The sequence below is a fragment of the Dipteris shenzhenensis genome, chromosome 30 (genome assembly GCF_047967505.1).
Source record: "Dipteris shenzhenensis isolate YYH24624 ecotype China chromosome 30, Dip_SZ_1.0, whole genome shotgun sequence".
In the NCBI taxonomy this organism is placed as follows: Eukaryota; Viridiplantae; Streptophyta; class Polypodiopsida; order Gleicheniales; family Dipteridaceae; genus Dipteris; species Dipteris shenzhenensis.
Window position 1 is genome coordinate 6,717,565 of NC_141625.1, and position 14,872 is coordinate 6,732,436.

Consider the following 14,872-nt stretch of genomic DNA (forward strand, 5'->3'; position numbering starts at 1 on the left):
GAATTGATAAATGTGCTTTTTCCAATCTATGAATGGATTCTTCCTAGAATGCCAAGCCTTATCCAGGGCTATGTCTGCATGAGCAAGCTTTGTCATTTCAAAATCAAGCTTCTCAGCATAGTCCTGAATTCGAAGCTCCAACTGGGTAACCCTTTGGTCCCATACTTCAATTGAACTTCCGTCTACCATTCTGACTGTATATGCACAATCAGATGGGCTAGTCTTTAGTTTCAGCCTCTTTACAAGCTTGGAGTTAATAACATTGTGTGTTGACGCTGAGTCAAACAACACAATGACATCATGATTAGCTACTTGCCCTTTCATCTTAATTAACTCCGTATCGTTAAAGGCTGTATACCCCGTTGCTGCAGGCTTTGACAGGATATTATCAGGTGCACTAGTTACTAACTTAGCAATAGACACACATAACAAAACAGGTACTGACCTTTAAGAAGATCCCGCTAGCTGAATATCTGTTCTGGTCTGGGACTTTCCTCCATTTCCACGTCGCATTCTGAGATCACCATCTCAGCCATCCGACTATCTTTGTTTCGTGGAGAATCTTTCCACTGATGAGGCTGAAGGCATTCAAAACACAAGTCTTCTCTCCTCGCTTTTTCTCTTTGCTCTGGATTCAAAGAAGACTTCGACCAAGCCCGGGCTGCCATTGTTGTTACTTTTCTTTTCATTCTAATGGTGGTACTTGATTTAGGAGTCTCGACTGGTTTCGCCTACTTGGCTTGACCACTAGGCTGTGAGGCACTCCGCTGTGAGGCACTCCCTTTGCTAATCTACTTCTTCTTAAACCCAGTTTTCTTCGGGTACCCATACGAGTCCCAACCTGCACAAACCCACTTGGTCTGTTCCCTTTTGCATCCTCATAGTTCAGGGCTATGGCAATTGCTTCATCTAGCGTGTTCGCATACTTAGTCCGAACTTCCATCTTTATCCGATCATTAAATCCAAAGATAAAATCTTTTACTTGGATTGACTGAGGTAGAGGTTCATCAACCTTCATTACACTTTCTGTGAACTTATCAGTGTATTCTACCACTGATAAATTTCTCTAACGAAGGTTTCGATACTAATCCCAAGCTCGTTGTTTTATCCGCCACCTATCCGCTGCCTTATTAAACATATGGGTGGCCTTGCGGATTTTCTTCATATCATTCCTGATTTCACAAATGGCGAATGCCTCGTCCCATTTGTGTAACTAGGTCTCATTGATATCGGAACTACGGTTAGACATCCGACCAGAATACTTTTCTGGCCTATAATTGGTAATATTAGGCACCTTAGCCCTCCTAGGCTCGACCGTATGAACACTGGATTCCAGTTCCATTGAGATTTACCTTTCTCTTCAGGAGATGGTCTAGCAAACATACTATGAACCATTTTTTCTGAGCTCAGATTGCCCTACATTTGCTTATAACTGTTGCGCTAAAATTTGTTGCAAGGCATCCTCTATTATTGCAATTCTGCTAGACAGTGTATGACCTGCTGGGCGCGACACCTGCGGGGTCGGCCGGACTCCCGACTCTACGGGATCCATACTAGAAGCTTCTTCTTCTAATTCCATTTAGGTCGATGGGTGTTTTTAAAAAAATAAAAAAATAAATAAAAATAATAAAACACTGCTTGAAGCTGTATTTACAATTTCAAAGTCCAACTTCCAAATTTACAGCTAACTAGGCATATATCACACTGTAACCAAACCCCACTTTTCCCTATACTAGGGAAATGCCTGCAATCCGAAATAACTCAAACATGGAGTCAATTAAATGAGTACATATTCCAACGAACTTTAGAAGGCATAGAGACCTCCCTGGTCCTATTTCTGCTGCATGACGAGATTAACTTGTCCTTGAAAACCACTCCATCATTCTCAGTGAGACTCCTTGAACGAATTCATGTATGTGACGTCGATTTGGCTATTGCTGACCATATCGGCCTTTGTGAACACAGTCCAAATGATACGACTAAATAGGACCAAGCTTCTTCATATTCGATCGCAGCAAAATACACGTATCTCTACAGACTAACCCAACCATTTGTTTATCGCAATGCACGACTCTTGCAGAGCTATTGACCCATAGGTCACCTCGATTGAGTCACCAAACAGAATATGTGAACCGCTTACGGGATACTTTCGTGACCACACAATAGCTCTTATCGTGCGCTGCTGAATCTGATATTGAAATCTAACAACAACTAGCCCCCGCAATGCCAAGAAGCCCAGAAGTCAATAAGCCGTGACCAACGCGTGCGCCACCCTGAATTTCCATGCAGCTCCAATGTTGCGTAACAGAAGAGATGGCGGGGGGGCAGCGGTACATTCCTTACTAATAAACACCTTCTTTGTTTCTTTGTCATAAAGTCGATAAGCCTTAGATCCGTCGCTCGATGTGATGAACATGCATTCATGCTTTTTGAATCTAGTTTTGTTCTAATGTCTTTGTGACACACATGCGTCCATCTGTCTGTTTCAAATGCTGTCAAATGTTTTATGATAGGTTTCCTACTTGAGTAGACCTCGATAAGCATCTTCCCCTCTTCTTCTTTAGTTGTCGTCCTATCAAGGATGTGGACAGTGTAATGACTACCTCCGCCCAAAAGAACGTCCGGATGTTTTTACCTCTTAGCATGCTTAAAACCATCTCTATGATTCCTCAATTCTTTTTCTTTGCCACTCCATTTTGTTGGGAAATACGTGCTATCGTCAATTGCCATTTGATGCTATTATTCTTGCTGAATTCATCTGATGTGAATAATCCCGCTCTTCCCTCAGTCTATTTTGAAAGTCTTGACTTTCTTCTTTTTTGTCTCTCTAACTAAGTTTTCCATTCTTTGCATTTTTCAAGGGTGTGTGCCTGTGCCCTTTAGAAAGGAAATACACCCAAGTAATTCTAGTGAAATCATCTATAAAGGTGAGAAAATACTGTGACCTTGAAAGTGATATGGTAGGCATGGGCCTACAGATACCTGAAGGAACCACCTCTAGTGGCTCACTGACCCTATTTGTGGGCTCTGTTGCGTGTGATGCAGACAATGGAGCAAGGCTCTCACTTATATAGGGCCAAAACACCCTAGAGCTGGCCAATTGGGACCCACCGACTTGGTCCGTCCAGCCTGTAAGAACTGCCGACCAGACCAGGCCGAGCTGGTCTGGTGTTTGACTCAACCATCTTGTCGGTTGACTGTTGACTGCCAAGTCAGCCGACCTGGAACAGTTTTGAAATCTACCTATTTGGCAGTCCTTCCAGGCATCTGCAAGGCGAAGTATTTCTGCCCTGCTCTTCGAACCGACAGAGGTTGTAGACAGCAACCCTAATCTGCTGAGAACTGCTCTGATGCAGCTCATTGTACCCTTCCCTGCCTGCAGGTTCGTTGCCCTGATATCCTCGTATGGGGGCTCACAGGTGTCCTAGTGTAAGCATGTGGCTTGGTGACAGAACAGGCTGGACTTTAATATCTGGTAGGCCAGGGAGATGGCCAAATGCTATGAATGGGAAATGCTCTGACAGTGCAATCAAAGAAATGATGCATGCTTGTCTCTAAAGAAGGCCCGTGATTGTCATCTTATTTTTGTGTAAGATGATTGAAGGACAATCAAGTCACCTGTAGGTTTAGCAAGTGGAACACGTCAGAACAATTCAGGAGACTTATAGTTACCAATTGGTTTCCATCTTTGCCTGTCTATGAACCTTGTTAGTATCAGTAAATGATTGCCTAGAAAAGGATGACTTAAGATTTTTATGAGCTAAAGTCGACCCGGGCACCTCTGGCCAAAGGATTGTGTGCTATCATATAGGTTCTTGTGAATTCAGTAAAGTTTCCTTTGATAATCTGTTAGCATTCATGCTGTTGATTCTGCCGATATTAATCCAGGAAGTTAAAAATTTAAGGGATTAGGTTACGCTAGGAAGTTTTTGCATGAGCTGCTACTAATTTGTGATTTCATCAAACATGAGCTATTTATACGTGTGTCAAAGATTGTGTTTTGTCCCTTTTCAAATACCGCATATGTGTTTGCACGGTGGCATTTAACATTCAAGGTCAATTATCTCAGGTGTGTTCTGTGGTAACATTAAGTAAAAATTCCTGTACTTCTTCAGCCTCTCTGCTGCTATGTGCCTTTTGTGTCTTTCTTATTGTCATTATGCTGATTGTCCCCACACTTGGAACCTTGATATATGCAGATTCACATGGATACACCCTCTGGTTTGAAAGACTCTATTCCTGCTTGGATAAAGTTTGCAGTGCAAGCACCAGGAGAGATCCCCTATAATGGAATTTATTATGATCCTCCCCAAGAGGTGTGCAGTGCTGTATTAGTGATTAGTACTTCTCTTGGACAGTTTTTGGCATTTTGGTATTACAATTAATTACTTTGAGAAAGGATTGAAGCCTTCTGATTCATATATGGATTTTGAAGTGTCTTAGAAGTTTGGTATGAATCCACATGTAATGCTTCTCTGTATTGTGTGCAGTGCTGTATTAGTGATTTGTAGTTCTCTTGGACAGTTTTTTGGCGTTTTGGTATTACAATTAAGTATTTTGAGAAAGGATTGAAGCCTTCTGATTCATGTGGATTTTGAAATGTCTTAGCAGTTCGGTATGAATCCACATGTAATGCTTTATGCAATCTATCAGAAGATTGGTCATGATCTGACCTACAAATGAATGGTATAATAATGCTGTTCCTGAATAAACTAGTATTATCTCTTCTTTCCAGGAGAAGTACGAGTTTCGACATCCCCGTCCAAAGAAGCCATCTTCACTGAGGATCTATGAGGCTCACGTTGGCATGAGCAGCCCGGTTAGTCTTTTAAGACCATGCTGTCATGATTTTCAAATTTCACATAAGTAGCCTGTTTAGTCTCTTTGTACTCTCGCGTAAGATTATCTTTTCTCTATTTTTTTGGGTGAAGCTCTGAAAAAAGATGTCTTGAGTACAAATATGTTATGTACAAACTTTATTTTCTTCCCCTAGCCTTTGTAGTTGTGTGATTTTATTTTTCTCCCCCCCTTCTTTTGTTTAATTTAGTCCCTGAAGGGAACCTGTAGATAATGTAAAACTAGGGGCTTTAGCCATTGCCACTTGTACAGCACAGAGGATTTTTATATGGAGTCAGAACAAAGAAAACGAAGTGAAGTGTCTCCCTCCTTGCAAGAAGTTGGGTGGCACAGTAAACATATTAACCTGAAAGCCATTGTGGTGAGTATTTTTGCAAGAAGTATATAGAACTAGAAAATGTCAATACCAGCAAGTATATAACGTGGTACTTAGTGATTGAAATGGTGAATTGATCAGCCTTTTTTGTACCTGTTGTCGAAAGGAAACTCGTAAGCCCTCTAGAGTCCATCCAGAGCAATAGCTGAATTGCATTACCAAGATTGGGGTAGATTAATACAGACACATCAAGTTTAATGCCTCAAAGGCATCTCAAGGAGCTGTAGACCAGGCAAGCTGGCTCGACAATACGAACATTATCAAAGAGAATGAGTCATTCGATTGGTCTTTTCGGTGCAGAGGTGAGTTGATGGCTTACTGAAAGGCAAAGGTTCGTCAACCATTATATTGCTGTGGGGAGTAAGAATGAAGAGGAGGGCAATAATGAAAAAAGAGGTCTGTGTTAAGCTGTCATGACTTCAAACTTGAAAACCCTTCCGTTTAGGTTTGCATGGATATTTGAATCTGGTGTGCACTGATTTCCCTTTTGGATAATTGCCTTGTTCTTGATCCAAGGTTTGGATGAGTTGTCATATGGAAGGGACACTTGTTTTGGCTAAGGTAGGTTAGGTAATAATTTCCAAAATGAATAATGAGAACTATTATTGCTGGCTCTACATTAGATTGAAGTTTCATGTCAAGGTATCTCATACTCATGAATTGCCTTTTTGATGGATGGATTTATGATGGATGGACTTGTCATTACCAGAAGATCAGTTTAAGGGGTATTCTAATGGGCATAGCAACATTGTAAAGAGAGATGCTAGCATAGGCCAAGTAGAGGTGTTGATCCATGTAAAGTGTTACGTGAGAGTTTGAGTGAGAGAGGAGGAGAGCACAGTGACACACAAGTTAGGGGATAAGCAATGAGTAATGTGTGTACCTCCCCAAGCACACGGTAGACCTTTTATATTAATGGATAAGGTTACAACCACTAAGTACACTGTACTTAGTGTACCTAGCAAACAAATGTACTAACTGTACTTAAGTGTACTAACTGTACCAGGGTGGCATTAGTGCCTTTACCCCCACAACCTCCCACTTAAAGGCAAAGTGCCCTTAAGTAAATAAAAAAAAAACAGCATATACACAATGGAGTACATAGCCCAGTTGGGCTCATCCTATACCCATCAAGTGTCGACAGTGTGCTAACCGCTCTGCAGGCAAACCTTTTGTCAACAGATCTGCTGGATTGTCATCCGTATGAACCTTGACAAGCTGAATCAGCTTATCATCTATCACCTTTCTGATGAAGTGATACTTCACATCAATGTGCTTTGTCTTTGCATGGAAGACAGGGTTATGTGCCAACTGAATAGCACTCTGGCTGTCACAATGCAACAATGGAATATCACCTGTAATGCCCAAATCTCCCACTAGCCGAGATAGCCATAAGGCTTCCTTGCATGCCTCTGTAGCTGCAATATATTCAGCTTCAGTGGTGGACAAAGCTATGCACTGCTGTATCCTTGATACCCACGACACTGCACCTGCTGTGAATGTATATACATAACCGGTAGTAGACTTTCGGTTATCGGGATGACCAGCATAATCTGAATCAACAAAACCATGCACCTTTGCATCCTGCTTGCCAAAGCATATGCACAACCCTTGTGTGCCCTTCAGGTATCTCATAATACCTTTCACTGCCTCCCAATGCTTCTTACCAGGGTTTGCCATATACCTGCTAACCATTCCCACTGCAAAAGCAATATCAGGTCTGGTAGCAACCATGGCATACATGAGACTGCCACAAGCTGAAGCATACGGAATTTTGGCCATCTCAGCCCTGTCAACATCTGACTGTGGGCTGTCCATTGCACTGAGTTTCACATATGGAGGCAATGGAGAACTAAGAGTCTTCCCCTTCTCCATGTGAAACCTTTGCAAAACCTTGCCAATATATTCTGACTGGTATCAGAGCGAGGAACACAATCTCTCCCTCTCCGGGTTGCCCATCCCCCTTCTCCCTCCTTTTAAGATCATCAAGCTCTTTACGAGCTTTACCTGCAATAAGCATGTCATCCACATACAAGATAAGGATGAGTAAGCTGCCATTTGCAGCCCTTTTAGTATAAAGGCAGTGATCAATATCACTTCTCTTGAAACCTTGGGACCTCATGAAGGTATCAAACTTTTTATACCACTCCCTTGGTGCCTGTTTGAGCCCATAAAGACTCTTCTTTAACTTACATACAAGTGACTCCTTGTCCTTGACTGCAAATCCCTCTGGTTGCTGCATATAAATCTCCTCTTGAAGATCTCCGTGAAGAAAAGCTGTCTTCACATCCATTTGGCATAATTCCAAATCCTCACATGCAACCAAAGCAAGTACAGTCCTGAGTGTAGTCATCTTGACCACTGGAGAGAAGATCTCATCAAAATCTACACCATATTCCTGCTTAAATCCTTTGACTACCAACCTGGCTTTATACCTTGGCTTAGCATCAGGTGTGACTTTCAATCTGTATACCCACTTGCATGGTAGTACTTTCATACCCTTTGGCAGATGCACCAATTCCCAAGTACCATTTTTATGGAGACTGTCCATCTCGGACTTCATGGCTAGTTCCCATAGCCTTTTATCATGCATTTGCACAGCTTCCTTGTAACAGGAAGGCTCCCCACAATCAGTAAGCATTATAAAGTCTGCCCCTGGAACAAACCTTTGTGGCTGCCTTGTCCTCCGAGTGGACCTTCTGACCCATTGGTCTTGCTGTCCAGCCTGGTTTTCACCTAAAACAGGTGGCTGTTCCATCAAATTCTGTGGCAAAACAATGTCTGGAACATCTTCCACATGTGGTACATCATTTAAGATGTCTTCCGCCATAGCGGGCTGTCCATTTGGACCTGCTGCAGCCTGTTGTGGCTGATTTACAGCTTGCCTGAACTCTACAGAATGTCCCAAATCATCAATGTCAATATCTGACACATGTGAGGGCTGTTTTACAGCTTTAAACATGCATGATTCATCAAATAAGACATCATTGCTGCGTACAATTCTTCTACTGACTGGATCCCATAGGCGGTACCCCATCTCACCCTTGTCACCATATCCAAGAAATATGCATTTAAGAGACTTAGGATCTAGCTTGTTGCGCTCTTCTCTGCGTATGTGCACGTACGCAGTGCAACCAAAGACCCTTAAGTGCTTATAGGACGGAGATTTCCCTGTCCAAAGCTGTTCAGGCACTTCGCCTGCTAGCCTCTTATTAGGCGACCTATTTATGAGATGTACTGCTGTCTTCACAGCCTCAGCCCAAAATCCATAAGATAAAGCAGCATGTGACATCATAGAGCGGACCTTTTCCTGTATAGTTCTATTCATGTGCTCTGCTGTACCATTTTGCGGTGGACTGTAAGGAACAGGGAGTTCCCTTTGAATACCTCTAGCATCACAGAAATCACTGAATGCTTTAGATAAATACTCCCCTCCATTGTCTGAACGCAAAACCTTCAGTGTTTTGCCTGTCTGGTTCTCAACCATGGCAAGCCATTTCTGAAACACTGTAAAGACCTCACTCTTCAGCCGAAGAGGATACACCCACACCTTCCGTGTGGAGTCATCAATGAAAGAAACAAAATACCGTGCACCTCCAAGTGAAGGACTAGGCATCTCACACACATCTGTGTGTACAAGCTCAAGCTGAGCATCCTTATGTCCTATTTTCCTTTTATGAGGGCACTGTAATTGTCTGCCATAAATGCAATGCTCACAAAATTTAAGATCAGAAAATTTGAGAGACGGTAAGTAGCCAAGACGAGCCAACTGCTCCATTCCACTTATGCTCATATGTCCCAACCGGCTATGCCACATAGAAATATTCGGCAGCTCGGTTGCATAAATATCAGCATGATTACATACATTGGCATGAAGAGAATACATAGTGTCAACCTTGGGACCTTTGGCAATAACCAAGGCACCTTTGGTGACCTTCCATAAACCATGACCAAAGCTGGTCACAAAACCTTCATCATCCAACATACCAGTAGAAATCAGATTTTTCTTGACTTCAGGAACATGCCTGACATTGTGTAGCATAAGCTGAGTACCATCGGCAAATACAAGCCTCACATCTCCAATGCCAACAATATTGCATGCATGATTATCTCCCAGAAACACGACTCCATTACTGCCTCCTGTGTACCTGACAAACAACTCTCTGTAAGGTGTAACATGGAATGAGGCACCTGAGTCAATAATCCAAGAGTGCATATCTGCAAGACTGCCTGCATGAAGAGAATGAGCATCCAAAGTAGAGAGAAAGAGAACCTCTCCCTCACTGTCATCACCATGTGTAGAATGAATTTCTTCAATCTTCACTGTACTCTTGCCCTTGCTTACTGGTACTATTGCCTTTGCATCTGCATCAGATTCCTTGGCCTTGTCTCTCTTATCATTCTTCAGCTTATAGCATTGCTTCTTTGTATGTCCCTTCTTGCCACAGTAGTGGCACTCAATATCTTTGTTGGAGCGGGACTTGCTCCTACTCTTTCCCTTTTCCTGGGATTTACCCCTTTGCTGATTTCTTCCCCTTGCATTCAAGGCATTGTTAGGCTTTGACACATTCTGAGCTTTCAGCTTTTGCTCTTCCTGCATAATCAGCCCTGTAATATCTGCAAAACTTATAGAAGCATTTGCATTTGTAACAGCCGTGACGAACGTATCCCAACTCTCAGGAAGGGATATCAAGAGTGCCATACCCTTGGTTTCCTCGTCCACCACATACTTCTGATTTGCAAGCTGAGTTATGATAGAATTGAACTCATTCAGATGTGCATCAATGGAAGTGCCTTCCTTCATCTTCAGGTTGAAGAACTTCTTCAACCAATATATTTTTGTTGCTGCACTTTGCTGCTCATATGTGTCCTGTAACTTTTTCAACACACCCCAGGCAGTATTCTCACCATCAACATTCCAAACAACACTCTCATGGAGTGACAATTCAATGATGGATTTTGCTGACAAATCAGCCAGTGCCCAAGCATCATCTGTCATGCCCGTGGGCTTTACACCTTTGTGCACTATTGGAGCATGAAACTGCCTGAGAATAAGAACATTCAGGACCATCTTTTTCCACATAGGGTAGTTAGCAGCACCCTGCAACTTCTTGATGTTAAGAAGTGAAGACTCCGATGATGAAGCCATTATAATCAGCAAATAAACAATTCAACCCAAGTTTGGGTGCCTGACTCACTGCAAACCAAGTGCACACTTGCACTTGAACTGTGCTCAAATATTTAATTCCCGCAGCGGAATAAATAGGAACTGAAATGCACACAATATCTCCCACTTAAACAGAGATGTATCACTGTTTACTGCTTGCTGCAGTTTCAGTACAGCAACTCTGTTTGCATCATTTAATGCACTTTTGTACAACCAGCTTATCTCTGAAAAATCAGAAGCATTTGCCCTTGTAAAATCAGTAAAAAATAGCAATAATAAAAGCTTTTTGTACCGCTGTACGCTGACTGAATTCAGTCAAACCTGTTGACTTTTAACTGTCCTTGACTGTACCAGAAAGTACAGCAACAGATTTTCACTGTTTAACAGTTCAATGTCATGAATTTCAACCTCCTTGACACTCCTAAAACTGTATTTAACAGTTTAGGACAGAAATTGGGCAAAAGCCCCTTGACTGGAGGTAAAAAAAAATCACAATTTCACTGCATTACTGCTCTCCTGACATTTATAAGGCATATGCATAAGTCTCTGGCAAAAAAAAAAAACATTCCCTTTGCAAAAGCCCCTTGTTTGACTAGCACATTCCGTGCTGAAGTCTGCATTCACTTCCTGTGTACCATTGGTCACAAATGCATTTAAATCTGCAAAATTCAATCTCCAATGTGGAGTCAGAGACGCAATTCCTGCGTACACAAGCCCAATGTAGGCTCTGGCTACAAAAGCCCCCTTGACTCTGCAAAGGAAATTGAGGATTTCCTCACACAGTGGCATACAAGCTCACTGTATTTGCATCTGACACTAAAGATGCTCAGTTAGAGCTCACAGGACCCTGTGGCTGTTCCTGCACCTGCAAGGACAATTTTGTACCTGCTGTACAACTGTACTACTGTCTGTACCTGCTTGCACGCATCCCAATGCAAAAAAAACTTCTGCTTCTATCCTGTCACTTGTTCTCTCAAATCACATTCTTATCCGCAAAGAACAAAGATGTACCTTGCTGTATTTCTGATTTTTTCAGACAAAGAATCTGATTTTCATTTTCTTTTTCTTCGTCAGGTGCGCTATGAAAGGGAAAAAGCCTCTATACCAGAGGAGGTGCGCAAGACGAGGATTGAAGAGGGAAGGCTAGTCGGAGGCAGATGGCTGTCGGCCCACAGCCGACAGTCGGCAGTCAGCTGTAGGTCGACTGTCGACCTGTTAGAGGTCGGCCCTGTCGGCCTTGCTCCTGGCCGACAGAGATGCGCGCGACAGCACGCCTGTATTGCGCGCTTGCCTGCAGTAGATGCGCGCGACAGCGCGCTTCGCTTGCGCGCTTATCTGCTCCTCCACACCTCCTGCTGGCAGTCCTTGCGCCCGCGTGCTGCTTCTGACCTTGCCTTAGGCCAAGACTAGTGGCCTTCGGCTGCTCTTGCAGATGTCCAGCCGCAGCTTAGCTGCCGGCTGCTGTTTGCCCTTGCCACAGCAGACGGCTGTTATGCAGCCGACCCCTGCTCAATCCCTCGCACGACCTGATGTGACAGCAAGCTGCACGCCTAGCTTCAAAACGCGCAATGAGGTAGATAGACTCGTGCGCAATGCAGCCGCCTCGATGGCTCCTGGAGAGCTACTCCTTCGAAGAAACAAGGACGAGCTGAAAAATGAGATAGACGGAGAGAAGAGGTAGAAGAACTCGGAGGGAGAAGGGGGATGGGCAACCCGGAGAGGGAGAGATTGTGTTCCTCGCTCTGATACCAGTTGAGAGTTTGAGTGAGAGAGGAGGAGAGCACAGTGACACACAAGTTAGGGGATAAGCAATGAGTAATGTGTGTACCTCCCCAAGCACACGGTAGACCTTTTATATTAATGGTTAAGGTTACAACCACTAAGTACACTGTACTTAGTGTACCTAGCAAACAAATGTACTAACTGTACTTAAGTGTACTAACTGTACCAGGGTGGCATTAGTGCCTTTACCCCCACATTACGCTCAAGTTGAGGTAACATGACCTCGGAAGGGTCAGTAGACCTTTTCTTTTGAAGGATTAATGTTTGTATTATATTTGTTTGGGCTTTATGTAAAGGATCAGGAAGGAATCAAAGTCAAGGTCCTTGGTGAGGGTGATATGGCATGAGACTAGGTGGATCTAAGGCTAAGGGGTATAAATGCTTTAAATGTGCCAAGGGGCAAATGATTTCAATGATATCCCAAGAGAGGGGTAAATGATGCATTTAGGAGGTACCCTAAAATGTAGACATGTGGCATACTAGATCCATCTAGGGAATTGGGGCTCGTTGGAATTTGACAAGCAGGAACTTTCACGTAAGAGATTCTGTGAGCTTGCTACCATCAAGGTTGGCTGGGAGGAAAATATGTGCCTATGCCCGTGATTGGGAAAAGAGAGTTAGGCCTTTGAATGTTTATACGTGATATTAGGTATCAAAGTAGTAGGCGATTGGGAAAAGGGGGATCGAGAGAGGTCCTGGGCTTTGGTATTCAGCAGGCAGAGCGTGGCAAAATGTTGGGCTGTTGATCCGATTCTTCGTTAAGCCTTAGCGTGCTACCACCAGGAAGCAAATAGAGGAGCGGAGATCTTGTCTTAGGGGATCAAAGAAAAAGGCTAAGAGTGGCGCACACACTGGTTTACGGGTGGTTACCTTCAGGACTAGTTGACTATAATATTTTGGTATCTTTTGTCGTTGATTGAAGGCGTGGAAGACGGGATTGTAGGAGCCTGTGAGTACGGGCTAGTTTTATAATTATTGTGATTCCGTTTGTCAATCTGCAGCTAGCCTAGGGCCAAGGAAACTGATCTAGATATCCACGATGAACCACTTAAAAGAAGTCTGTGTTTTGATATCTGCGTTATGTGGAGATCCTTTAACGTTATCTATGCCGGTACTTCAAAGATGAGTGTCTTGTTGGGTAGTGCTGCAAGCAGGACCTGGGTGTGAAAAAAAACGTAGTATTGTGGATTTTGCAAGTAGTGGATTCAGTAGCCAGTAGAGCTACGTACGTTGTTGTGGACCGCTATCAGACGAAGCACATAGTCTATTAGATGGTGTCGTGATTGGTTAAAGGCTGGAGCGTAACAGAGGTTGTGGGTCAATTACTCTGCAAGGTTGGGGCGTTATGACAATATAAATGGCTTGTTAGTCGTGGACTCGACTTTTGGGCTTGATAGCCCGCAGAGCTAGGCCTTCATTGGTTGCACTTAGTCGCTGAACACAAGTTAAGACTGCGCTTGGTCGTGCGCTCATGGAAAGGGGTAGACAGTACAGCATGTTCGTGGTCACAAGGCAGGTCATAAATGCTTGGAACAATCTAACAGGGACAAGTTAATCTCCTCATGCAGCAGGAATATGACCAAGGAGCTTTCTATGCCTTCTAAGTTTTGTTGGAGTATATGCTCGTTTATTTGCCTCAGTGTTTGAGTTATTTCTGATTGAAGATATTTCCCTAGTATAGGGAAAAGATATTTGGTTTGGTTCTCAATTACTTTCAGTTGATGGTTACGCCCGGTTAGACATCTTTTGGGATTAGGAGATTGAAAAGTTGTTTGTAAATACAGTTTTAGGCGGTGTTTTATTTGTTTAAAAAAAAAAAAACACCTATCGACCTAAGTGGAAGTAGAAGAAGAAGCTTCTAGGGTGGATCCCGTAGAGTTGGGAGTCCGGCCGACCCCGCAGGTGTCGCGCCCAGTAGGCCATACACTATCTGATAGAATTGCATTATTGGAGGATGCCTTGCAACAGATTTTCGCGCAACAGCAAATATAGGGCAATCCGAGCTCAGGAAAATGGTTCATAGTATGTCTGCTAGACCATCTCGTGAGGACAAAGATAAATCTCCAATGGAGCCTGAAACAGTGTTCATACGGTCAAGCCTAGAAGGACGAAAGTACCTAATATTACCAATTATAGGCCAGAAAAGTATTATGGTTGGATGTCTGACCGTAGTTCCGATATCATAGAGACCTGGTTACACAAATGGGACGAAGCCTTTGCCATTTGTGAAATCATGAATGATATGAAGAAAATCCGCGAGGCCACCCATATGTTTAATGAGGCAGCGGATAGGTGGTGGATAAAACAACAGAAAGATGGTATGGCATCCACTACTTGGGAGGGGTTTAAAAAAGAATTTAGAAAATACTTCTTACCTCCTGACGAAGCATCCCGAGCTTGGGATCAGTATCGAAACCTTCGTCAGAGAAATTTATTAGTGGCGGAATACACTGATAAGTTCAGAGAAAGTGTACTGAAAGTTTATGAACCTCTACCTCAGTCAATCCAGGTAAAGGATTTTATCTTTGGATTGAATGATCGGATCAAGATGGAAGTTCGGGCTAAGTATGCGAACACGCTAGATGAAGCAATTGCCATAGCCCCGAACTATGAAGATGCCAAAGGGAACAGACCAAGTGGGTTTGTGTAGGTTGGGACTCGGTATGAGTATCCGAAGAATACTGGGTTTA

At 43.2% G+C, this 14,872-nt stretch overlaps 1 protein-coding gene across 1 annotated transcript in view; it reads left to right on the forward strand.

The window, feature by feature from the left end:
• Positions 1-14,872, forward strand: part of SBE2.2 (starch branching enzyme 2.2) — a 185,093-nt gene that overhangs the window by 60,856 nt on the left and 109,365 nt on the right. Inside the window, exons 9-10 of the mRNA XM_087402084.1 lie at positions 4,200-4,316; positions 4,736-4,819. Coding sequence (XP_087258210.1) covers positions 4,200-4,316; positions 4,736-4,819 — 201 coding nt within the window. The remainder of the gene's footprint in view (positions 1-4,199; positions 4,317-4,735; positions 4,820-14,872) is intronic.